The sequence below is a fragment of the Catharus ustulatus genome, chromosome 9 (assembly GCF_009819885.2).
Source record: "Catharus ustulatus isolate bCatUst1 chromosome 9, bCatUst1.pri.v2, whole genome shotgun sequence".
In the NCBI taxonomy this organism is placed as follows: domain Eukaryota; kingdom Metazoa; phylum Chordata; class Aves; order Passeriformes; family Turdidae; genus Catharus; species Catharus ustulatus.
This window is the reverse complement of record NC_046229.1, coordinates 4,836,097-4,861,746: the sequence shown is the minus strand read 5'-3', so window position 1 is coordinate 4,861,746 and position 25,650 is coordinate 4,836,097. Positions and strand designations below refer to the sequence as shown.

General features: G+C 45.5%; 1 protein-coding gene across 1 annotated transcript; it reads right to left on the bottom strand.

The window, feature by feature from the left end:
• Positions 1–565: 565 nt before the first annotated feature.
• C8B (complement C8 beta chain) lies at positions 566–25,650 on the bottom strand. Its single transcript, XM_033068100.2, has 10 exons — positions 18,232–25,650; positions 16,848–16,989; positions 14,725–14,857; positions 13,902–14,099; positions 11,668–11,908; positions 9,828–9,956; positions 8,894–9,057; positions 6,657–6,810; positions 4,987–5,055; positions 566–2,725 (listed from the first exon to the last, which is right to left on the bottom strand). Exons 1-10 carry the CDS (start codon positions 18,392–18,394, stop codon positions 2,574–2,576), a joined length of 1,545 nt encoding a protein of 514 aa, XP_032923991.1. The 5' UTR covers positions 18,395–25,650; the 3' UTR covers positions 566–2,573.

The window sequence follows — 25,650 nt, the reverse complement described above, 5'->3', positions numbered from 1 at the left end:
AGAAAACCTGGGCAGGAACAGCTACATCCCTCTGAGAGGGAGAAACAGCAGCATGGTGAAGTAATTCAGCAATCCTGAGTGAGCCCAGCTGCACCTGGATGATGTTCCACCCTCACTGGTGAAGTGTCTGTGTGGAATGACAACAGGGAGCACATGAATCCAGCTGGTTTTGTCCTGGGAAATCTGGATGAGGCAATTACAACTCACCTGGGATCTCCTTCTGGGAGCTCCTGGAGATGCAATACCCCAGCAGCAACGTCCTCAAGCAGGGAGGTGCAAATAAATACACCCTCTATATATTTATCCACTTCTTTTCCTCAAGAAAGCTTGTGGAAATACAGCATGGGATGTGGGAGAGCACTGAGAGGTGTCTCTTATCCAGAGGAAAGGGCTGGAGCAGCAGCAGCAGTGCTGAACACGTGCACAGCCCTCACTCGTGGGTTATTAATCTCAACTTACACAGGGACTCAGAGTTAGGAACACCAGTAAAAGATGGTACCAAAATTTAATGCCAACCAAAATGAAACAATAAAAGCTTCAGCATAGTATTTTTTATTACCCTCCAGGTTATAATAAATCATTAGTTAGGCGAATCAAAGCACAAAATCACAAGGACAAGATAAAGTTATGTCCTTTATGGGAGGATTCTAAGCCTACAGGCTGAATATTCAGCCACTGCTGAACTCATACTCCAGTCAGACCATGCTGATGATCTTGATGACTGTCAAACCTCTCCTCTCTTCCTCCAAAAAAAAAAAAAAAACCCAACCCAAATATACAAACTCAGGTACTGTCACCACTTCAAAAATCTGTGTTTGTCTGGTTTGTAATGACAGTCCCAAGTCAGGTCACTACACTTGGCTGTCCTTGCCACAGCAGTGAAGGGAGGCACTGCTGTGTGTTTAACCAGCCTGATGACCAGGAAAGGTGTTAAATTTACAAAAGCCACTTGGCTCATCTGAGAAATGTCCTTAATCAGATTACAGATGATTCTGAAGAAGGGCAGACAATGACACTGCAGTTTGTGTCTGAGGTGAACCATGCTCAGGGTCCTTCCCTCCAGAGCCTCTACAGACCCCCTGCAAAAAACCTGGAGGAATATCCTACTTCACACAAGCAGTCACCTCTTTGACCATGACCCAGAAAAGAATCTGGAATTGGCAAATTTCCATCACACAAAAGGTATTGCAGCTACAGAGTGGGAAAGGGAAATGTTTTGGGTTGGCAGCTAAATGATGAAGCCCATAATGAGCAGAGAGCCCTCTTGTTTTACATATGCAATGTGCTCTGCCTTTCTCAGAGCTGTCACAGGAGCCCTGTCGATAAGTGTGGAGGCGGCATGAGGGCTACAACTAAATGCACGTTCCATTGTTCAGATGTCAGGGAGCCTGAGCTGCTCTCACAGGAATTACATTCAGACAACGTCAGTCTGAAGGGAGAGGAGCAGGCAATACCAGCCCACCATCACCAGCTCTGCTGAAACACCCTCAGAAGAAGAGTTTGACCTTGCAGATGTTGGAAGGCTCACAGCACTCTTGAACAACTTTCACTGGTGGAATTGCCTTGTGGAGCAAAGCTGGTGCTGGTTATTTTGCAGCAGGCCCAACCAAATGTGTTTGCAAAAATCCTTTACCACCACCAGAGCTGTAGGAGGCGAGTCCTGGAAGGATGCAGGTTCATAAATGGTGTTTGAAAGTTCCTCTGTCAGACCTGGGCTGTGATGCACAGCTCCAGGGATGGTAATGACAGGCAAACCAATTTGTCTCTTTTCACAGTGAACTCTCTCCAAGTCAGATGTCCCACCCTGGAATGTCCCACAATGGAATACTGGATTTCCTGAGATCAGATTTATTAACCAGAGCTTGTCTGGGACAAACACATCTACAGAGGGCAGAATACCTCAGGGGATGTGCAGACAGGTTTTCCCAAATGTTCCATTTGTTCCAGGGCTGCCCCATCCCTGGAAGTGCCCAAGGCCAGGCTGGACAGGGCATGGAGCACCCTGGGGTGGTGGAAGGTGTCCCTGCCCATGGCAGGGGTGGAAACAACACAATAAATTGGGAAAGCAGGGTAGTGAGGCACAGTGGCTCTAAATGTCACGTTAGATACTGTTGTGCTCATTGAGATTTAGGCTTTAATGTGCTGGATTTTGCTCCACATGACACAGCTGCCTTCACAGAAGCTGTGCATCAGTGCACACCCTGCTGCACGTAAGATCAAAGTGTCTCTTCTTATCTCAAAGGAACCTTCAACAACAAGACAGTACAATTTGAAATCACGCAGCTACCAAGCACAGACAGAGATAAAGCTTGTCTCATCCAGCCCACTGCAGTAAAAACAGGGAGGAGGCAAAATATTGAGGTCAGCAAGCACATTCAATCCCAGAGGACAGCTGCACATCCAAAGGGGTGGTTCCTAACACCCTCCCAGCTCCCAGGGTCTGCTGAAATGTTTCTGATTTGGATGAGACCCATGGGCAGAGCGAGGCCAACTCAGAAATCCAGTGAGGTGATGTCTTCCCAAGCAGGCTGCCAAGTGCCCATCAGTTTTGTGGGAGTTCCTACAGGTTCCCTCTAGCAGGAATCTGTCTCAGAGTCTGGCCCTGAGCATGAGGAGCCCCCATTCTGTGGGGCAGGGTTGTTGCACTGTCTCCTTCTTGTCCTCTGACCTCCTGAGCACGGGGACCAGCTGGCCCAGCACCCCCAGTTTCCATTAATAGCAGTATCTGGAAAAGGAAAAAACAAAACAACAAAGCTGGAAAGGACCATCAGAAACAAGCAGCTCTTTCCATGGGAAGAGCTGTCAGCTCCCAGGAATTGTATTTGAATACAAACAGCTCTGCCCCTGTCCCCATCACTAACAATATACTGGAGTCATTAACAATGAGTGATTGTTTCAGAGATGTTAATTCTCTGTTCAGCATTTCTGGGGTTTGTTCAAACTACACTTCAGGAAGACATGAAAGGAGGGGGGAAAAGGCAATTAGCTTTATATTTGCTTGAAGGATGTTGCTCTCTTTGTCTCAGTCCAAGCCTAGATAGGAAACACACCAACTAAACTTGTCTCAGCCACATCTCGAGGTGGTAGGGGCAGTGTTAGCACTTCAGTGAACAACAGCTTGACTATTCAGTTTTGCCTCCATTGCTTTTCCTATTACACTGATTCTTCTGGACCCTGAGCATGTGAGTGACATAAATTCAAAATGCTGAGAATCACGGAGGCAACACATAAAAGGAGGAAATGGGAGCGAGAAATGAAGTTACAGTGTTGACAAATGGATGGATGTGAGCTCTGGGAGGGTTGGATGTGACTAGGAGTGTGAAAACCAGACTGAAGTAAGGTGTCAGTGACTCCACCACTCAAGGCTCCATGCACTGCCTTAGAAATACCCAAAAATTGACCCCCTGTTCAGTGAAATCTTGGCTTAAAGTGCATTTCAGCCTGGCTCAGTTTGGACACAGCCATGCAGAATGAGTAGTGGGTAAGGTTGTAAACAAAGCCAGTGATAAATGCAGTGCATCAAATTGTGGGCTGGTGCCAGAGCTCCGGGTGCCTGGGATCTGGTATTATTTAGCATCTAAATTAATGATTTGGAAGAAGTAAACAAAATGATTAAATTCATAGATGATCCTAAACTGAAAGGAGTTAGGAACATCAGTCAGGAGACAGCAGATACATAAAGTGACCAGGAAGCATTAATAAATACTCCAAAACAACATAATAAGATTTTAAGATTAAAATGCATGGTAGCATATCTGGGGGAGAACAGTTTGCACCATGCTGGCTTTATCTAAGGGAAAAACTTAGGAAACAGAGCTGTTTCCTAAGGAGGAGACCTGAGGCTTTCCAGGGATTGTGAGCTAGGCAGGAATTCTTATTTTGACACAATTGAAAGGCATGTAGAGTAATTTCACAATTATAAGCCACACCTGATTATAAGACCCGTGTCTGGGTGTCTTGGGTTACAATACAGAGTGTGATAAAAGGTATCTGTTCTATCACCATCTGTTGAGGGTGGGGCAGTGATCCTGATCTCTGTGGGAGATATTCTGCTAATGGGCATCCATTGAAACCAGGCAGGGCAGTGTTCTTTATCTTTTCACAACCCATCCTTCCTCCAGCCAGTCATTTTCTGCTCATGGCCATTGAGTCCCACTGTGGGACTGATAAAATTACTGCATCCCATTGGGAGTTGCTCCAGCCAGGGGGAAGAGCCCAACATTTCTTACCAAGATAAAAACAGAGGTTTTGGGACACTATGGGAGCCCCTTTCTCCACTGGACTCCAGAGGAAAACCGGATTTCTCCACATCCCCACTGGAGCTCCGGAGGGAAACTGCACCTTGTACAGGAGCACTGCTCCAACTGAGCCACATCTGTCACTGCAGGAGGATGCAGCCACCATGGAATGGGACTGCTGCCAACACCCTGCCTGACGGGTGTCAGGTTGTACTCTGACTTTGTCAGGGTTTGGGGTTTGTTCTTTGTAGTGCTGTATTTCTATTTTAATTTCCCTAGTAAAGAACTGTTATTCCTAATTCCCATATTTTTGCCTGAAAGCCCCTTGATTTCAAAATGATAATAATTTGGAGGGAGGGGGTTTATATTCTCCATTTCAAAGAGAAGCTCCTGCCTTTCTCAGCAGACACCTGTCCTCCAAACTAAAACAGCAACTTTTAATTCTTTGTCCATATATAAGCCACACCTGATTATAAGCTGCACTCCAGGTTCAGACCAAAATTTTAGTCAAAATGGTGCAGCTTATAATCGTGAAATTACTGTACATACAAAAATAAACCCACCTCCTCAGGAGGGCACAGGAATTCAGAAGAGGGCAGGGAAAATAGATCTGTCCCCTTGGCTGGGCACAGCTGGGTGCACTGGGCTGGGCAGACTGGGCACAGCCAGGGCTGGCATCACTGCCCATCCATCAGCTGCCACCCCTGGCACTCCTAGCTCAGCCCCCTGGGAGCTGGGTCCTTCTCACCTTTTGTCCTGCTGATCTCGCAGGCGGGGCCGCTGGAGCCCAGGGGACATAGGCACTCACACTCTGTTCCTGAAAGCAAGCACAGAGGGTGGGAATTACAGACCTGGAGCCACATTTCCCTGCAGGCACCCACTTCTCTCCAGCACTTCATCTTCTGGGAGGAAGGACAGTGGGTGAAATGTCACCATTTTTCTCCCCTGCTGAAGGATCAATACCAATAAAGAGGGGAGCTGTGACTGCCCTGCACCCCCTCTCACCTCCCCAGACATTTGTTCCTGCCCTGCAGCTCATCCTCAGTCCCACTGGTGCAATTCCACAAGCCAGGGGACCACAGAGTCCTCCTGCTCTTCTCCACAAGAGATCACAGAATCCTGGAATGGTTTGGGTTGGGAGAGACCCTAAATCTCATCTCACCCCATTCCTTGCCATGGGCAGGGACATCTTGGCATCTTCCACTGTCCCAGGCTGCCCCAAGCCCTGTCCAGCCTGGCCTTGGACACTTCCAGGGATCCAGGGGCAGCCACAGCTTCTCTGGGCACCCTGTGCTAGGGCTCAGCACCCTCCCAGCCAGGAATTCCTTCCCAACATCTCATCTAACCCTGCCTTCCCTGTGGCCTCCTCTGGACTCACTCCAGCAGCTCTGTGTGCTTTTAATATTTGGGGTTTCAGACCCAGCACTGCAGCTGGGGTCTCTGGAGAGAGCTCTTGGAAAAGCTGATAAAGAACAAACTGCAGCATCAAGAAAGAGCAACCAGGACAGGAATACCCTAACTTGGCTTTGTGGCAGAAGAAAATCCCAATATCCCTGCTCTGGCTGCCCAGGAATGTGCATCCCACATCAGAAACCTGGAGGAGTTCCCACTTAGAAAAATACACGGTCATCTAAAACCTTTGCTGGGAAGATCCTAAAAGAAATACTAACCTGGACTCAGCTCCTACAAAGTTATTTAAACAAAGGTCACCATGAGAAAAATGCTTCAAGTGCTACAATCAGCTGGCTGGTACCTGAAGTGATCGTTTCTGCATTAGACACAATTTGATGATAACAATTCTCATCAGGACTTCTGCAGATGCAGATTGGAATTAGGCACTTGACAAAATGGTCCCTTTGTTAGAAGCGCTCATCACATCATATATCTCCTGTTTAGGCAGAGTGGTTTTCATTTAATTTGATTATTTTGCCCCTTCATTTTTTAAATCACAGCCTCCTTACAGAGGAGGACAGCTTCTGTCAGAAACAGGGGGAGGTGGTGATCACCGTGCTTGGCACTTATTTGGTGCTTTTCATCTTCAAAACCCTTTCACAAACACTAATTAATGCTGAGACAGTAGTCACTTCTCCAGGAGGATGGAAGCAATCTTAAAAGCAAAAGGAGACTTAAAGATGTCAAGGATTTTTCTTTTTTAAATGCATAATTGAGAAGCATCAAATTCTTCTGCAAAACTGATACAGATAATAGATACAGACACAGATATTGGTCACTCCCATGACAAAGCCACATCCCTTGAATTTATTGTCTTTACTGTCTTTACTTAGCAGGACTGTGGAGCAAATTAAAAAACACAGAGTAATTCCCTGATAAAGAAACGACAGGACAAACTAAAGAGCAGTTTGCTTGCCCCACAAATTCCCAGGTGACTTCAGGAGGGCAGAAAGGAGGATCCTGTACCTCTGAGGAAGGGGATGCCATTGCCATGGCACGGAGCACAGCGGCAGGAGCTGCTCTCCAGCTGGAACTCATCCAGAGCCCGGCGCAGGTTCTCCTTGATTTTCATGGAATCAGCCACGTCAGAGGGAGTCACCAGCTCATACAGTGGCTCTGCCTAAGGGGAAGGGAGAAGCTGCTTTAATTCCTGAGCTCAGAGCGCTGTGAGCATCCCAAGGCTCGGTGGTGGCACAGCTGCAGGGGGAATGGAGGTTGTGTGGCACAATTCCAGGTTTCCCATTGCTGTTTGTTAAAACCTTATGAACAACAAGGCCACCATGTCAGGAATACTCAGGAACACTCCCAGGGATGCTCCCCTTGGTTTCCAACACCAGAGAAATGGAAATGTGTAACAAAATCCAGCAGCCAATCTGTTGGGTAAGAAACAGGCTAAGTTGCACAGGAGTTTCATTAAATCATTTATCATCCATTTTTTTCTGGTACAGACTTTTACAGATCAGATTTGCTCAAACTTACATTTTCTGGGTGATCTCTTACTCTGATTTTAAAAATGTCCCCTAAAAACTATTCACAAAAATCTCTTCCCCCAGCAGAACCAGAGGCACCAGACACAGGGATCCACATCAGCACTTCCACCCTCACCATTCCTGCATTCCAAGGCTGGTTTTTATCCTTGGAGCCCAGCTGGGGGTTTCACTGCCTTCCAGAAGGGACAGGATTTGATCTCCCTCTGCAGATGGGGAGAGAAGACAAGGGTGTGCCCAGCACAGTGAACATGCAGGGACCAAGGAGCCTTTGTCTCATTCATTTATTTTCCTCCTGAGAACAAGGGAAAGTTAAAGTGGGGTGTCCACAGTGCCAGTCACCCACTGCTGCCATCAGAGATCCATCCCAAATTCCCATCCTCACTGCAGGGATGCAGGCCACACACAGGAAGCATGAATGATCACCCTCCTGCTTCCCAGGCTCAAACCACAGGAACTAAAAAATGTTCCAATACAAAAAAAAAAAATAAAAAAGCTCATTTCCTGCTGCTGTACATCCACTCTTCATCAATTATCTGTGATCCATACTTTGCTTTTTGAATTCAGACCATACAAATGAGGAAATACACTAAGAGTGACCTGCCAAGTCTCTCCAGCAGATGATTTATGAACTGATTTGCTTTAGTTTTCCCTAACTAAGCATTCTTGGGCTGACATTTAGTCACACTCCACTGGTACTTTTGATCTTCAAGCCCCACAGGGATATTGGTATGGAAATGAAGATACCAAATCCAAATTACATCCGCCTGAGGTTTTTCACTGGGCAGCCTGGTCAGTGATGCCAGGCAGGACAAAGAGCACCTCAGTTCCTCAAGGGAGGTTTTTCTGTGAGGGGGATTTGGTGCAGAGGGCTGCATTTCCCTTGTCTCCTGCTCTGACAACTCCCAGTGCATTTCTGGAAGGTCAATCCACAGCACACCAGGGGCTGCAGCAAGTGCCAGATGGGCACTGGCTGTATTTCCAAATTCCTGATTTTTGCTTGCTTCACCTTTTTAGAATTCATCACTTTCTTGAGAAGTAACCCCCTTTTACAAATATAAAGATTTTTACCTAAAATGAAATTTTACATTGAAAAACAAATATAAATCATCTTCCACTTCTACCAGTCCAATCTCTTGTTTAAAAGGATGTTCTCTTGCACCTTTGTACTGTTCACTCATTTTGACATTAAAGATGATGAGGCAGAATTGCTGCACACTTCTGCTTGCTTTTTTGCATTTCTAAAACTCTCCAGGATCAAAAATCTTTGACTCTTCAAAGCCCAACTCTTGTTTTTAAGGTTTAGCTAAGCTGCACAAACACCCAGTCATGCACAATGAACCACCTGACCTTCTGAACCAGAAAGAATGGTCACTGCTGCTCACAGAAATTGATAAACATCAAGGAAAATAGAATATTTTATAGAATCTTATAGGATATATGCTGCCAGATAGAATTTTTGGTTACCTTTATATTGGTAATCATCTGATCCGAAATGATATCTGCACAGCCAAGTTAAAGCTGTTCACTCTGTGTATGTCCAACCACAGCCCCTTTAAAGCACCACACTTTGCATTTCTGAATACTCACTTAGAGAAGCTACACTGCACAGTCTGTTATTTATGATTATTTTTATCTCCCCTAAATCCTGTTTATTCAAACACAGAGCTCTCCCAGGCTCTCAGCTGGGGCTGGAGGGAGGGGAGGGGGCAGTACCTTCAGCTTTATGATCTCAGGGTTGTACTGCACAGCATCTCCCCACTGCTGCAGGAGCTGGGCCGTGGGCAGGTCCTTGTGCGCCAGCCTGGTGATGCTCTCGCTCGCTCCACCGCGCACCAGCGCCACAAAATCCTCCACCAGCTCCTTCCTGGCGGTGCTGTCTGCAAAAATACACCCAGAAAAGCACCCAGGTGCTGTCTTTGTGGGGCTGCAGTTATCAGCTAACAGCAGAAACGCTCCCGTGTAGGACCCATCCCACTCGGAGGGCAAAGGAAAAGCACCAGGAGTGCTCGCCTGGTTTCCTGTGTCCCTCCTGCTCCCCTGCAAGAATTCCCCATCCTGCACCCTGCATCCCTTCCCCATGGTTTTAATCTCACAGCCCCATGCTCCTCCCCACCCTGTTCTCCCCATGTATTCCCAGGTGCACACCTGGGTATGTATTGTATTCCCTCCCGTGCACACCCCCAGGTCCCCACATCCCACAGCACCAGCACCTCCCTGTTCTCCCCATGTATTCCCAGGTGCACACCTGGAATTGTGTTGTATTCCCTCCCCTGCACACCCCCAGCTCCCCACATCCCACAACACCAGCACCTCCTTGTTCTCCCCATCAGGATACAAAGAGGGGCTGCTGGGCTGCCCTGCTCAGAGCTGGGGGTTGGTGTTTAACACAGCACTGGCCAGGTGGGTAATGGTTCATCTGTCCCTGCGTCTCCTTGGGATGCTGAGCAGATATTTACTCTCTTCAGAGAAAATCTTGGAAACACCCCAAGCTCTGAGACATTCCCCCTCTGTTAAGCCTGGCTGGGGTTAGCCAGCAGACTCAAAAGTGGCTGTGAGGGAGTGGGGGAATATTTCAGGCAGGCAAGATCACAAAACCTTCCTTTCACCATGACAAAGAAATAAAATGGCAGAAGTGTTTCATGCTTACCTCCAATCTCTTTCAAAAGGGCTTTACAGCCAGCTGAATTTACTCCAAGCCCCACAGAGACTTTAACAAGGTTCACACCAACGTTAAAGCCCTTCTGTGCACATTTCTGGACATCACTCAGAGAAAAACCTTAAACACACAAAAATTGTAAGGTTTTAATACAACTGTTTCATGTTTTATGTCCACATACACAGAAGATGAGAGTTGGTAAGTATTTTTGCTTTAGGAAAAGAAAAAAAGATATGATGATGAAGATTATTTTTTTGGGGTTTTTTTGATACTTAATAGAAATACATGAAATGAAATCTCTACGTTTTATAGACCTCTGAAGCCAAATGGAAATGCAAGGTGAATGCTGGAAGACAAAGATTTTAGTCACCCACCCAGCTGTACTGGTCCTGCAGAGCTGCAGTGGGTAGGAAATCAGTGGATATCTAATCACAGACTACCCACCACCCCTCCCCATCCTCAGGATCCAGGTTTTTAAAGAGAAATACATAAAATAGCTTTTCCTCCTTTTACCAGCTCACATCTCCAATTCTCTGCCTCCAGAAGAGCCTTAAGTGCTTCATGGAAATTTTGATTGAATATCAGGAATCATTTCTCCACCAAAAGAGTTATCATGCCCTGGAAGAAGTTTCCCAGGGCAAGGGTGGAGTCACAAACCCCAGAGGGATTCATAGGACGTGTGGATGTGGCACTTGGGGACATGGTTCAGGGTGGCCTTGGCAGTGCTGGGTTAACAGCATCAGAGAGCTTTTCCAACCTAAAGGATTCCATGATTGGATTCTGTGTGAGAGCAGAGCAAGTACCAACCATGTCACACAGTGTGTGACACCAGATCTGCAAAAGATTTCAGTTCCAGCACAGACAGTACAAATATAATGAGGGATTTGAAGGGAAAAACCTGAATTCTCAGACTGGACCTACAAAGCCCTACTGAGAACTTAGAGCCCAGCTCAGCATTTGTGTGAAAATGTTGTTATTGCTGCAGGATCCTGATCTGGGTCAGCAGACACTGAGCATTTTGGTGCAAACAATAATGCATTTTAGTTCAAACAAATGTGGCTTGTGAGGGACCCACAGCAACAGCTTGGGAAACTCTGTTAGAATCTGAATACCTGAAAAGGGAATCTACATTCTGTCCCTCTCTCTGACTCCAGGATAAGGAACTTCCCACACAGCAGCAGAACAAACAGAGTGTTACACAAAGCAGAGCCCAGTAAATGCCTCTGCAAACAGACAGCAGAGGCAGTTCCTCACTCCCCTGCCAATGAATAAATAATTGAGAGTGCAGCTATTGATTAATGTCACACTGCTCGCTCTGTCCTACACAACAATCATCATTTCTCACAACAAAGGGAGCCAGAGCCAAAGAGCAGGAGCAATGTCAGGCACAAGAGTCACCCAGCAAATTATTTACTGTTTCCTACAAGCTGGAAAAGCTCTCGAGGCTAAAGGTGTTTCAAAACTGCCATTTAGAAGGCAGTGGAAAAAGAACTTGGGTGAAGGTTTTGAAAGCTAACAGAAGTGCTAAGATCCATGATTCTCATTCATCTCAACATCTTGTCAGCCTCTAAAACGTGTTGTCCAAAATACCTGCCACAGGGCCTTTCTTTGTGAGCTAAATCCAGCCCAGGAGGTTCAGCATGCTTTGAAAACCTCTTTACTCACTGCCTCCACTCCCACATCTCCTGCAGGATTTCTCTGAGCTGCTGTTGACTCCTTCTCCCACCATCTCCCTCTCCTCACACCCGATCCATCCCTGTGTGCCTGCAGAGAGCTTTTCCCACCCCAAATCCAGCCCCAAAGCTCCTTCCCAACCATCAGCTGCACGCACCAGCCTTCTGGAGCTCTTCACTGTTGAGGACCAAAGTGTATTCATAGATGCCTCCAAGAGTGGCCTCAGTGATGAAGTGTGTCCCGAAATCCCTGTAGAGCTCCCGGTACTCCCCGTAGCTGTAATCCGCCGGGAGCTGCCGCAGCCGCTGCAGGAACTCGTGGTGCAGCATCAGGGCTCGGGGCTTCAGCTTGTAAACACCAACAGCCAGCTCAGAACGGGCGTGGATGAACTTGCTGGACTGCAGGGAGGGCAGGAGAATCCAGGAGGAGAGAGGGATGGCATTGTCATGAATCATGAACGTCTTGGGTTACAGTACAGAGTGTGATAAAAGGTATCTGTTCTATCACCATCTGTTGAGGGTGGGGGCAGTGATCCTGATCTCCATGGGAGATATTCTGCTAATGGGCATCCATTGAAACCAGGCAGGGCATTGTTCTTTATCTTTTCACAACCCACCCTTCCTCCAGCCAGTCATTTTCTGCTCATGGCCATTGAGTCCCACTGTGGCACTGATAAAATTACTGCATCCCATTGGGAGTTGCTCCAGCCAGGGGGAAGAGCCCAACATTTCTTACCAAGATAAAAACAGAGGTTTTGGGACACTAAGGGAGCCCCTTTCTCCACTGGACTCCAGAGGAAAACCGGATTTCTCCACATCCCCACTGGAGCTCCAGAGGGAAACTGCACCTTGTACAGGAGCACTGCTCCAGCTGAGCCACATCTGTCACTGCAGGAGGATGCAGCCACCATGGGATGGGACTGCTGCCAACACCCTGCCTGACGGGTGTCAGGTTGTACTCTGACTGTGTCAGGGTTTGGGGTTTGTTCTTTGTAGTACTGTATTTCTATTTTAATTTCCCTAGTAAAGAACTGTTATTCCTAATTCCCATATCTTTGCCTGAAAGCCCCTTGATTTCAAAATTATAATAATTTGGAGGGAGGGGGTTTACATTCTCCATTTCAAAGAGAAGCTCCTGCCTTTCTCAGCAGACACCTGTCCTCCAAACCAGGACAATGAATTTGTTATTTGCAGTTAAACAATCAGCGCTGGTTGGGATTTATTAATTTTGCAGTTTGCAACTGGAAATCTTGTAACTGGTAATCTCCTAACTTCTGCATAAGCAAAACCTTTATAGTAAAAGTTCCTGAGAGTCAGGCCATGACTGGGGCACAGGAAAAGGGAGGGTCCAGGTTCTGATGTGGCAAGGACACCTCAGTATTCTACAGGACTGCTTAACCCCTAATTACACTTTCACAAGCTCTCTCCTGAAAAGTTCTGACATCCAAAATCATGATTTGTATGGGAAATGGCCATTCTCTGGCTGAGCCAGATTCATATTTGTATTTCACAGAATACATCAAAACTGAAAGGCAAGAAGAAAACACATTCTCTCTCTCTCTCTCACACACACACACATATTTATATGTTTCTGTGCAGATATGTAAACATGGATAATTTTTTTCTCCCCTTTCTGGCATAAAAGTCTGGAACTGAAAATATCTTCCATTATGTTCAAAGGATTTAGTGTTCAGTTGTCTGGGCCAGCAGGACAAGCACATCAATATAGAACACAGCAGCTTAAATAATAAAATCAGGATTTAATATCTGGTTTGTTTATGGATATCTGTTGCAAATGCTTCTCATCAACCTCTGATCTTGTTGTGAGAAATTAAACTTTGCAGGAAGCAAATGCAAGGAGTACTTTGTCATTCCTGAGTACACTTTATACTGAGAGGAGACTCAGATTGGTGATACTATTACACCACTGACAGGAGCTACCTTTGCTTATGGCAATAGCAGATGAAAAATAAGAAAACAAATGATGACAGTCGTAGGAGTTATAGATTCAAATTGAACAGACTTCTTAGTTTCAATTTTTCACTACAAACATTCAAAAGTGGATGCCCAGCAGGGCAGTGGACAGACCACACTGACAATCAGAATATCCACAGCTGAAGGGACCCACAAGGGTCACTGAGTCCCCTCAGCAAGTTGTGGCTGATTTCAAAGCTCAGGCAGCCCAGATCCCAGCTGAGAGCTGAATGGGAAAGCTCCTGGATGCTGCAAACACAAAGGAAGGCATTGTGGGGGTAGTCAAATGGCAGAATCCAGCTGGGGGAAGGATTTGATTTACCCCAGTCCTGGCTGCAGACCTGAGGAGGAGCCTCAAACCAACACACACACTCCTACAGGGAACAGTTAGCAGGGAATTAAGTGGAGCAGTGCTTACACTGGAAGAAAATCTTTTCATCCTCTTCATGAACTTCTTGAACCTCATGTCATTTGAATTGTAACCAAGTTCAAACACTTTTGGTATTTTTATACCGACGCTGAAGCTTGACTGCGAAGCTTTTGCCTTCAGGACACTGCTTTCATAATTTGAGTAGGAGTCATATTCAGTCATTGTAAATTCATATTTGCCTTTGGTCTAAACAGAAAGGAAAAACAACACATCTCATTTCCTGCACAGTGATTGTACACCTGAAGCATGGGGAAGGAATGCAGACACAAATATACTTGTGAATTAATGCTTGCACTTTGAAGATGAAAAGCCTTGTATAATTGCAAAGCACTATTATTATTAACACAGGTACTTCAAGAATGCTTGATTTACAGCAGCAGGAAAGCTCCTATCTCCTCCATACTGCAAGGTCCTCAGGCTTTCACTTAGTATGTCAATCTTATGCAAAGAAGGTGAAATCTTAAACACAGGCATCAATTAAAGTACAAATTCTAAAATGAAAAGGTTTCCTAGTGGGCAGCACTCGAAAACATCATGTCACCAGAAGCACTAAGGTCAAATATATAATATTTGAAATACAGCTTTGATGCATGACAGGCACAAGTTTTCACACAAAGTATGTGTTGTGCTCAGCATTGTGGACTCTGTGGGGTGTGAGGATGTTCTAGAACAGGGTAAAAATCAGCCTGATCCTCTTGGTGTCAAGAATTCTGTGATTTTTTAACAAAATGCTGCAGCAATGAAGCTTTGGGCAGTAAATCCATTGGGATATGTGTGTGTGAGTTTATCTGCAGGCACACCTGGCACGTACCTCTGGGGTGTAGCTTTCTACGTTGTACGGCTTCCTGAACCTGGTGTCTGTGATGTAATGGGGAGAGCATCCCCCCCCATAGTACCTGTGGTCAAGGACCAGCCCTTCCAAGCTGTTGGTGAAGATATTCAACCTGCAGGTGAAGCAGAACAGCAAATATTTTATGGTTCCATCAACTCAGAGCTAAACACTAAATGCCTTGGATGAAAAAGACAAAAGGTTGTTTTATTTGGCCACAGGCTCTTTGTTTCACACTTCTTTATTTTGAAACCCCAAAAGAAAGCTCAGCCTCTTTCACTGCCCAACCAACCCAGGTGCTGCAGAAGAACCTGACTGATGAGAAAGCAAAGAGAGAGCTGAATTTTAACACTTGGTGAATATAAATGGCAATTTTCATTCCCCAGCTGTGAATAGCACCAGTGTTACTGCCACCAGCACTGGCAGCTTTGTGGCCTTTTCTGGAACTCTCCAGGAAGAGCAGAACAAACTGCACCAGCCAAACCCCCACCCCACCAGGCTGCTCACCCTGAGCATCCCCAAATATCCACAGCATCCATCAGAACCTTCCAAGACAGCTTTGCCAGTCCCTGCCATCAATCCAGGCTGATTTTTAATTCACACTTCTTCATTCTGGTTTATCAGCCAAAATCTTTGCCAGGTCAGTCAAGGGTCAACCAGAGGTCAGCAGATAACAGTAAAAATTGTTGGGGAACAAGAAAAGAGCAGCAGCTCAAGTAATCCTTGAAACCACAGGGAGTTTTCCTCTGATTTCAGTGGATGATGGACAGAAACCTTGACCTGCCTGCTCTAAGGAAGGATGCAGCACTGCAGTTTGTGGAGATGAGGAGATTAAACCCCATCACTTGCTTTTCCCATTGCTGTTTGTGGGTTGAAACTTCATCAAAAAACCCCACAAAAAACTATCAGAGCTCCAGGGCTCTGTTGGATCTGCCTCTCCTGATTTTGGGGAGAGAGGCTTGCATGATAATGACTCTGAAGTTGTAAAAAAATTAACTCTAATTTTAGAACAATCTGGAAAAAAAGGGGAAGTCCACTAAAAGCAAATTACTGAGCGATTGCAGCTTCAAAGAGATGAGAAGCATGTTCCTATAATTGTCCAACATTATTTTTAATTTTGATTAAACTCAGAAGTACAAAGCATTAGCAATGACATGTGCAGCAGCCACATCTCCAGAGAATAACGAGAAAATTATATTTTTTCCTTGCAATATGATTTTTCTTTTTCTTTTCTTTTCTTTTCTTTTTTCTTTTTTTTTTTTTTTAATGTAAAAAGCAATTTCCCCCCTGCAGAATAAGAAAAAAACCCTCTCTTTTCACACGGTCTGATCTTACAGCAAGTTGGCACAATCTTAGCCTGAAACAACAGAATCAATTCAGACTTAGATTTTAATCCTCAGACAGCTGCTAACATGCAGGTTTACCCTACCCCACTCACACAAAGCACAAAAATTCCACCACCTCCCATGTCATGGAAGAAATCAAAATAATTTGAACATCTTTTCCCCTCCCCACCAATCAATACAAGGTGTAAGGATACAAACCTAAGGAATCATGGAATGATTTGGGTTGGGAGGGACCTTTGAAGGTCATTTAGTCCCACCCACCTTCCACCATCCCAGGTTGTTCCAAGCCTTGTCCAACCAGCTTTGGACACTTATAGGGATCCAGGTGCAGCCTCTGGGCACTCTGTGCCAGGGCTCCCCAGCCTCACAGAAGAGAGTTTATTCCCAGTATCCCATCTAACCCTGTCCTCTGGCAATGGGAAGCCATTCCCCCTTGTCCTGGATGTGAATCATCCCTCTCCATCATTCTTGTTGACTCCTTCAGGTACTGAAAGGCTGCAATGAGGTCAGCCCAGAACCTTCTCTTCTGCATGCCAAACAACCCCAATTCTCCCAGCCCTTCCTGACAGCAGAGCTGCTCTATCCCTCTGATCAGCCTGGTGATCAATGTCCCCCAGGCTTGGGATCAGCTCCTGCATCCCAACTCACTCCTGGATCCAGCAGCTGCTCCAGCTTTTCTCTGCTCAGTGTTTGTCTGAAGTCACATAAATCATTCTCAGCCTTAAGTAAGACAGCATCTCACCAAAGTCACAGACCTACCCTTTCGCCAGATTCTCTATTCCCCAATACTCTTCCATCTTCTGGTCACATTTCCTGAACACTTTTTTGCAGTTTTTCTCATCTGACTGGTCCCCACAGTCGTCATCCCCATTGCAGAGCAGCCTCCGTGCAATGCATCTCCCTAGGATGGAAGGGGCAAGCACTCATGAAACAATCTGTGATCACACTCCCTGACCTGGAGTCTAGGAGCAAAACAGAAAATTCCTGGAATGAATGGTTCAAATCTGGTTGGAAAAAAATTAATTCTTCTCTATCTGCATCTCCAAAGTCCATCTGCTCAATTTCACTCAAAGCATCATAATCTTAAAATTCCTTGCTCATCTTAGGGAAAAAACCTACAATAATTAAAAGTATTAAAAAAGTATAGCATTTTTTTGGTAATTTTTTTTTCATTTTGAGAGAACCAACATGCTGTTTCAGCAGGCCTTGTACATGTAGTATTTTTTTTCTCTTTTCCCATGTCCACAATTACTGAGTGTTTTCAGTCTCCCCAAAACACAGAGAGATGGAGAGCACAGGTTTTTCTTTTGCCCTATCTCAGGTGCTGAGCTCCTGCTGCTGTCACTTGTGCCACAGATTTTGCTGATATAACTAGGTTATAATTTCCTATTTGGGGATTCTAAAGGTGGCCACTGGACTCACCCAAAGTCACTGAGACAAACACAAGCGTGGAAGGAGCCAGGTCAATTCCTGGCATCCCTCTGGCCCAGCAGACTCCTGCAGGAGCACAAAGCTCAGCACAGTGGCACCAGAAGTGACACCTGATTATCTGAGCAGCACCACTCCCCAGTCCCCAAATCCTCACTGCTGGAACCCTGGGTACTGAGAATTTTAGGCTTTTTCCCCCAGGAAAATACTGCTTTTAACCTGAGGCCATGGAGAAGATTTCCAAAATTGAATGGCAGAATTAAAATCACTGGTGTGTGGTTTGAATAAAAGTGTGTAATATCACATGGTGGAAAATTTAGAATTTGATGTTTTAGAATATAGTAATATATGGAGGGGAAGGTGGAGGTTTTGGGGTGGAGGTTTATTTCTTCTTCACCTTCTTCTTCATGGGTCCAGGTGATACTTTTGAAATTGGATAGAAAATGCCACACTGTGGGTCATGGGTGGTTGGTTATTGGGTTAAAAGTAAAAATAATTCAGGTGTTCATTCTTAATTGGACAATTTGGGCTTAAAAGACCTTGTAGAGAGAGAGGTACAGCTCCATTTTCAGCTTGTTAGCTAGAAGTGCTGTAGCACTCACTGTCACATAGATAAGAACTAATAAACATCCGAGTCCAAACACAAAAAACTGTCTCTCAAGCATTTAATCCCAACTCTGGCAAAGAAAAAAGAAAATAAACTCTGATACCTTACCTGTGACTGCACACACAAACCCATCACAGCGAACTCTGCTCCTGCAAGGACTGGCTGTGACACAGTCCTCAGCTTCTCTGTCAGAGCCATCACAGGGATCTCCTCTGAACTGAGAGGGCTGTTCCAGGCGGGCAAATCTGTACTGGGATGAAATAAAAATCATTGACTCGAGTGCACAGAAATGGTGAATTTTACGCTTCTCTGGTTGAAAAACAAACTTTGTGTCGCCGAGATCTGATCTAAGCGCACTCTGTCATATTAAAAGAGAAGAGTGGCAGCACACAAGTGTGATGTTGGTAATTTGCCTCGTTTCTGAGGTTTCTGATCTGCAACAGTTTTAATTTTACTGAGGGAGGGCTGGGGATTGGGAGGGATGAAGGAAAGTTTGCTTTTCTTTGACAGTTTGTTTAAACGAGCCTGACAGTGCAGTGCAGGACTTTGCAGGAGTAAGGAAGGATTCAGTTCCATCTCCTCTCTTTCAATTAGCGCTGGTAACGACACCCCTTGTTATTTCCTGTCAGTGTATTTACTTGCCCCTCTGTATCATTAGGGATTTTTTTCCGCCCACAACACTGCTGTGAAGCAGTCAATTACTCTGTCCAATATGTTAGCCCTCTTTTTCCCCCCCAGTTTCTGAGATTAACTCTTTGATACGAAGCTTCACTCTCCCCCCAGCTCCCATCACTGTTTATTTCTGCTTAAGCCTGGGAACAGCTTCTCCAACTTGTTAGCAGAGGTCTCTCTAGCAACGGGGATTTTGCTCTTCACGCTGTTGGGATCATTACTTTCATTTGATGAGGCTTCTCGGGTGGAAAATGCTGTCTGGCAGACAAGAAAAAGCATCTTAATCCTCAGAGGCACCGAGTGGCTCCAGGTCCCACAGGGGACCATTAGTGGGGAAGGTGCCTTGCAATGATGCTGGAAGGACAGGGCTGTGTTGGAAAGTCCCTGCAAAGCCTGGCCTTACACCTTCTCAGGACAGTGAGGCACCCTGGAAAGCTCTGCAATTATTTGGGGTGCTGAGCTGAAGAGCTGAAAGCCACCAGAAAGCAAAACCCCCCCGCACAGGGCTTTCCTTGGCAGCCCCCTCTGTTTGCCCAACCCATGAACAGAAAGGACATGGCTGGAAGGAGACCTCACCTCCTTCTCAGTGGTGCCCAGAGCAGACACTCACCCTTTTCTTGTGGCAGGGGTCACACTTGCTCCAGGAGGACCAGGAGGAGAGGGCGCAGTCACGGGGCTGCGGCGGCGCGCTGACGGAGCCACTGTGTCCAACAACACCACAGCTTCAGGCTGGCAGTCTGTGAGCCCTGGGCACCTGGCACCTCAGCCACACACCCAGCAGAACTAGCACTCACCACGCCTTGCATGCAACCTCTGCATTTCAGTGCTCATCCCGGTGGATTGGTGCCACTGGCACTGATTCTGTACGGAACCTCATCCACTCTCCAGTGCCAGCATGGAAACCAAACCCATGGGCCACCAATCTGGGCTTCCCCTCAAGCTGTGCAAGCAGTAAAACCTTCACCCCCAGCTGCTGCCTCTGCTCCAAGGTCAGATACCTCCACGACAAACACCAGTCCCAAAAAAAGGCCTGGCCTGCACTCAGCATTTTTGAAAACCAAGCTTTAGTGTCTCTCTTTGCCCAGCAGCCCATTTCCCCATGCTAGCCAAAGGCTCTAGTCTTAGATTCCACTCTCAGTTCACGAGTCATTATCCCATTAATCCCTTTGAGCCCAATAATGAACCTGAACCCCAAGTGTGAGCCTTTACTCTTTCCCCAGCCACCGCCTCACTCCCTCATGTGAGCTGTCTCCAAGGTTTCCACAATACCACAGCTAAAATGCTGCCTCCTCTTTTAGTGGATTCAGGATTTCTGATTAAATCCTTGTCCCAGACAAATGCTCCCTTGTTGCATCTCCTTCAAGTGGGGAGCTTTAGTAAAATGTTGACAATTAGTTTCTTTTCATACCCAGTTTGACAAGGAAACTACCACAGCAATGTTTCCAATTCTTCCAGCCTGACAAGCAACAGCATCAGCTGAAGCTTTAAGTATGATTTAGTGCCTGGCATGGGGTTCCTATTATAGCATATTAAAAATCACATGCAATAAAGAAATTACAAAACCTCATCGGCTTGCTGAGGCATGAAATCAAAGCTCGAAGTTCAGAGAACAGTGCAAAAATATAGTTAGATTGGAAAGATTACAAGATGTAGTTGTCTGAAACAGCAAAATCTATTACACCAGCAGAGAAAGGAACAGCTCCCAGCCACATTCTCACATTTCTGCACTAGAAGGAAACAGCCCTGAGTGCCCAGCACTCTGTGGGGCAGCCAGCATGTCCAAACAACCCCATGTCACAGCACGAGTGTGGCAATCCGTCAGCTCCAATTCATCACCAGCATTGCTGCTCTGAAAGTGGAAATGCTGGCTTCAAACCCACATCAGGAATCACTCAGAACAACCACAGCCTGTACAACACCAAAGCCTGAGCTGGTCCTGATGGTTTCTCGTGTCACCCTGTGTGTGTGGTCACTCACCCAAAGCCATGAGCAGTCTGGGAGCCCAGCACAGCACACAGCAGCAGCACTGGGACGGGGTGCAGAGCCCCCATCGCTCTGGTGAGCCCACACCAACACAAAAAGAGGAACTGCAGAGCTGCTCTGGCACCCTGCAGGCAGCAGTGACCCAGCACACCTGGCAGGCTCGCAAGGTAAACAGCACACAGCCCTCCTGAGCAGGCAGGGAGCAAAGCTCTGCCCAGGAGCAATTTGCACTTTCATTTGTAATGCTCCTTTCAAGGGACGGGGAAAATGAATATTTCAACAAACGAAACATATTTGAGTCCTGGCAAGGAGGGAGTGATAAGTAAACTCAAGTCGGCTTTCTAGGAATAGAGTGCAGAATCATTTATTTATTGCTGCTTTTCATGTCTGTCTTGCAGAGCAAGGTCACAAGCACTTGTTCTCATGCTTCAGGGAAAGCCTTATCCCTGAGAGGGCCCTTCCCTGTCTCTCCTGCTGCTGGGGAGGACAAGAACCCAGCCCTGGCAGGGCCATTCCACAGAGATTCTCTGCTCCACATTCCCAGAGTCGTAAGCCCATGAAAGCAGGACCTGTCAGGGGATCAAATGTCATCTCTCTGTTTTCTTGCTACTACACTGAGTCATTCTCTCTCTAAAATGGCCCTGACTGGGCTGAGAACCCACCAGGGGCTGGTTGCCATCAGTTCAGTTGGGCTTTCACAGGCACATCAGACTGAACCTGGAGTTTTTCTTTGGTTGCCTGCTGAGCCTTCACATCCTGATTCTTCCTCCTCCAGGTACAGCTTTTGGATTCCTGAGACACAGGAATCCTCTTTCCCTTCATTTTCCTATTTGTCTTAGCCTACAGCAAGCATCTTAGAGAGAGCAAAGTTCTCTGACCCTGTGTTTCCCTGCACAAAATGAGGAATATCATTGTGTTTGCCCACCCTTCCCCTTGCTGAATGTCTTTGAGAAGACAGAACCTGACTCTGTGCAACTCTGGCTTTTAGCAGCACAATCACCCTGGGACCATCTCTGAGTGCTCTGGTGATACAAAGAGTAAATACATTTTAATTTGCTCATTATGGCAGTGATGGATTCTATACATAGAATTAATCATATTCACTAATACCAAACAAACCAAACAAGCTCAGTGCCATTACCTGGCCAAGTGCTACACCTCACAGTTACCTTACAAATGACATTATTCTGCCTGTGGAGCCATGTCCCTGCTAAAGAAACAACTGGCTGAGACATCTTTCTGGTTTGCCAGCCTGATGATAACAATTTAACACAGAGAGGCACATCAACTGAGTCCTTGTAGGAATCTGTTCCAAATAAAAGATTGTATTTCAGGCAGCCCTTTTTTAACCCAGAGTTACTGAGCACAGTGATAAACTGCCCTCCAGACATGGAGGACAAACTGTTAGGGGAGATGATTCGGGCTGTGCAAAGCTTTCTGTTTGCCTTTTCTTGCCTGATTTTTTTTCTCCCAAATGACTTTGCCCCAGCCTGAACCTAAGATGAGCCTGTGTGATACAGCTTGCTCAACCTCTGGCACAATTGATTCAGCTGTTAATCATTTGTCCATGACAAAAAAGAAAACCAACAGAAAAGCTCCACTTACAGAAAGACCCCTCCATCCACAGGACCTTTGCTGGCTGGGAAATGCAGCACACATCCAATATTTCAACAGCAGTAAAAGATAAACCAAGATTATAAACACAGAGCACCCTCTAGATACAACTTCAAACCGTGACAGTGATCCCAGCACGTGGAATTTTCAAGTTTCTCTCTGCTGCTTGTCTTTGTTTTGCTGCCTCTCCCCACACACATCTCAGTGGTGAACATGCAGGAGCAGGGAATTACCAAAGTGAGGATAAAACAGGAGCAGGGACCCAAGAGACAGAATTTCCTACAGCTCAACACACTTTCCAGAGAGAACTAAAAAGCACCATCAGGTTTTACACATAATTTACAACCTGATTTAATTAGAGGTAACATAACATAAAATTTATGACAGCATCCACAGGTCATTTTCAGCTTCCTTGGGTGCATGGATCAGGGAATTTTGCCTTGCCTGTGTCCTCTTTTCATTGCTGCTCCTTCTCCACTGGTGGCTGTGGCTTTCTGATGAGCTGAAGTCCCAAACCAAGTCTCTACATTGCTGAATGAGGATTCATCACACTAGAAAATCAAATGCCCACCATGAAAACGGAGCCTGCAAGTGCAGCACATCCTTTGCAGAGTTCATATCCCAAAATTGTGAGCCTTTGCTCCCTGTAAATAAATCCTCTCCAGTTTCACCAAACATGATGGTTCTTTAAAGTGCAGTTGCCTGTTAAAAGAAAAACTGAAACACATCAGAGCTGAAAGTTCTTCCCTGGAAAGATCAGACTGGAGCCAGCAAGCTGTTTACAGAATTTTCAGTGCACTTTTTGAAAAGTTTCTTTTTCTCCTCTGAGAAAACTTTTATTCCCTGCTCAGAACACATTTCTTCCTGTGGAAAAACTCATTCAAAGGCAAAAGGAAGCTTCCCACCAATTTTAATTGTGAAGAACATAAAGTGGCAAATACATGGTAAAATTTACAACCAAAGAGTACTCCCAGATTTTTACAAACAACCCCACTGCATTGCCATTTCTGTTACTAACACTGTTATTTTCTGGTGTGAGGCTGGTCTCTGAAAGGCCCTGGACATAAAAAACTCACCTTGCTGAACTTAATTCTCTTCTTCTGGCTTTTGATCCACTAAAAGTAATGTCTCCTTGAGGCCAAATCTGGCACAGGTTCACCTACTCTGAAAGCTCCCAAGTCCTGTGAAGAGGGTAAGACAAAGAAAACTCCTCCATGTCCCATCCTTTGTCTCCATCTCATCTCCATCAGACCTCTAACAAACTTGTTTTCAAACTAGAAACACCATTTTTTAAAGAGAAAAAAAATTACTCATCGTCTGTGTGTCAAATAAACAATAAAAAATTCACCAAAAATGCAGCATCTCACAGCATTGTAACTCCTGCTCATTTCAAATACAGCTCACTTCTGACAGAGAGCTGTTCTTACACCTCTAATAACTGTTAGAGAAGACAAAGATGCTACAAAAGGGTTTTTTTTTGCAGCTAGTACCTGGCAGTAATTCGTCCTAATCCTTTATTTTCACAAATGTCTGAGGCTGAATGGGCAGAGATTGCTGCCTGTTAACCTGATTTTCCTTTAATCTATTGTGATTTCCTTTCTTTGCTGGTGAGCAGTATTTATAGAAGTGGTGCTACAGGAGCTGTGAAACAGGGTTGAAAAGCCAGCAAATAATATCAGATCTTAAAAAGACCTTCTTTAAAAAAAAGAAAAAACCCAACATTCTGTATCTAAAAGCCCCTTGAATGGGCAACATCTGAGGCTATTCTTCTCATTGAGATTTTTTCAGGTGCTGATAAAACATTTTAGGGTGATAGATGAGCCACAGGGCAAACACATCCATTGAGATAAGACTATTTAATGCTCTAAAAACTAATAGCTGGAGAGCTGTTCCACTAATAGACCTGATATTTCCTGCCTCCAGTAGGATAATTTCAGAGAGAGACAGGCCATGTTACAGTACTCAGGAAATCCTATCAGGATATCTCCCCATATTCCTCACTGTCATCAGCTGAAATGTGTAATTCAGTTTCACACCGCATTCAGACAGCAAGTAAAACCAGAAAAAAAACCCCAAAACACCAACACCTTTATTATTCCCCATGCCAGTCTTACCTCAGGTATTTAAAAACAACATAATTAAAGTTTTTAATGGGGCTGATCCTAAAAAGCAAATCAGTGTGAGATCAATTCGTGGAAGAGCTCAGCACAACAAACACAAATCATGAATTTTGCAGCAGTAACATCAAACCAGAGCCAGGAGCAGATGTTTGAGTCCCAGGATGGCACAAACAGGAGCAGGAGGAGAAGCCTCCACTTGTTGCTGCTCAGATGGACTTTCACTGTGCTCCCTCACCACTGTGTGCATCCCATGGCTCAGGGAGGGAACTGCAGAGAACAGACTCAAACCTCTGTGGAAAACTGCCCACAGATATCCCCTTCCATTTCTTTGACATGATATTCTTCTGACTGAGAACAGCATTTGCCAGGAAAGCAATAAATATAAACCTGACAGGACAGCAGTTCTTCAGAAAGCAAAGAAAGGAAAAAGGAAACAGTGCATGAAAATGTATTTCAGAACCTAAAAAACAGGCAGGAAGAGGTTACCTGCTCTGTTGAAGCAACTGTCACTGAGTAGTGATTAAAGCACAGAAAACATTGCCTTTAATCCAACGGGAGGCAGTGAAAATTGCATATTCCCAGTCTATACAAGCAGTTCTCCAGAAGCCACTGACATGGAAAGGAGAGATCTGTCAGTGTTCTCACTGCTGTAAAACCACAGGCTGATTCTGCAAACTGTTTGCTAATGAATTTCTCATTACTGCAGGAGATCATGGCCTTAATTAGCACTGGTTAAATTGGGACCATTTCTTGAAGTGGTCATGTCTGAGCTGAGCACTCTCACATGGAATAAAGAGACTCTGAGTTACAGCAGCATTAATGTGATACACACACAAACACAGCACAGTAAAAATCCATTCTTATCCCTTCTGCACACACAGAACAGGTCCTTCCCTCCCTCCTTGGGATTCCTCCTCCTCACCATTGCCAGATTACACCCCAAACCTGTTCATTCTGAATTTTTAAACTGAGTTTATACAACAGCTGTACAACATGAGCCAATTCTTCTGATTTTTCAACCAATTTCACCATGAATGTACCAGAAGAGGATCAAGACCAGATTTAGCCTTCACTGTAAAAACACATTTTAGTTTAAATCCATGCTTAGCTGTGGCTTATTTAAGTGGATGTTTTGTAG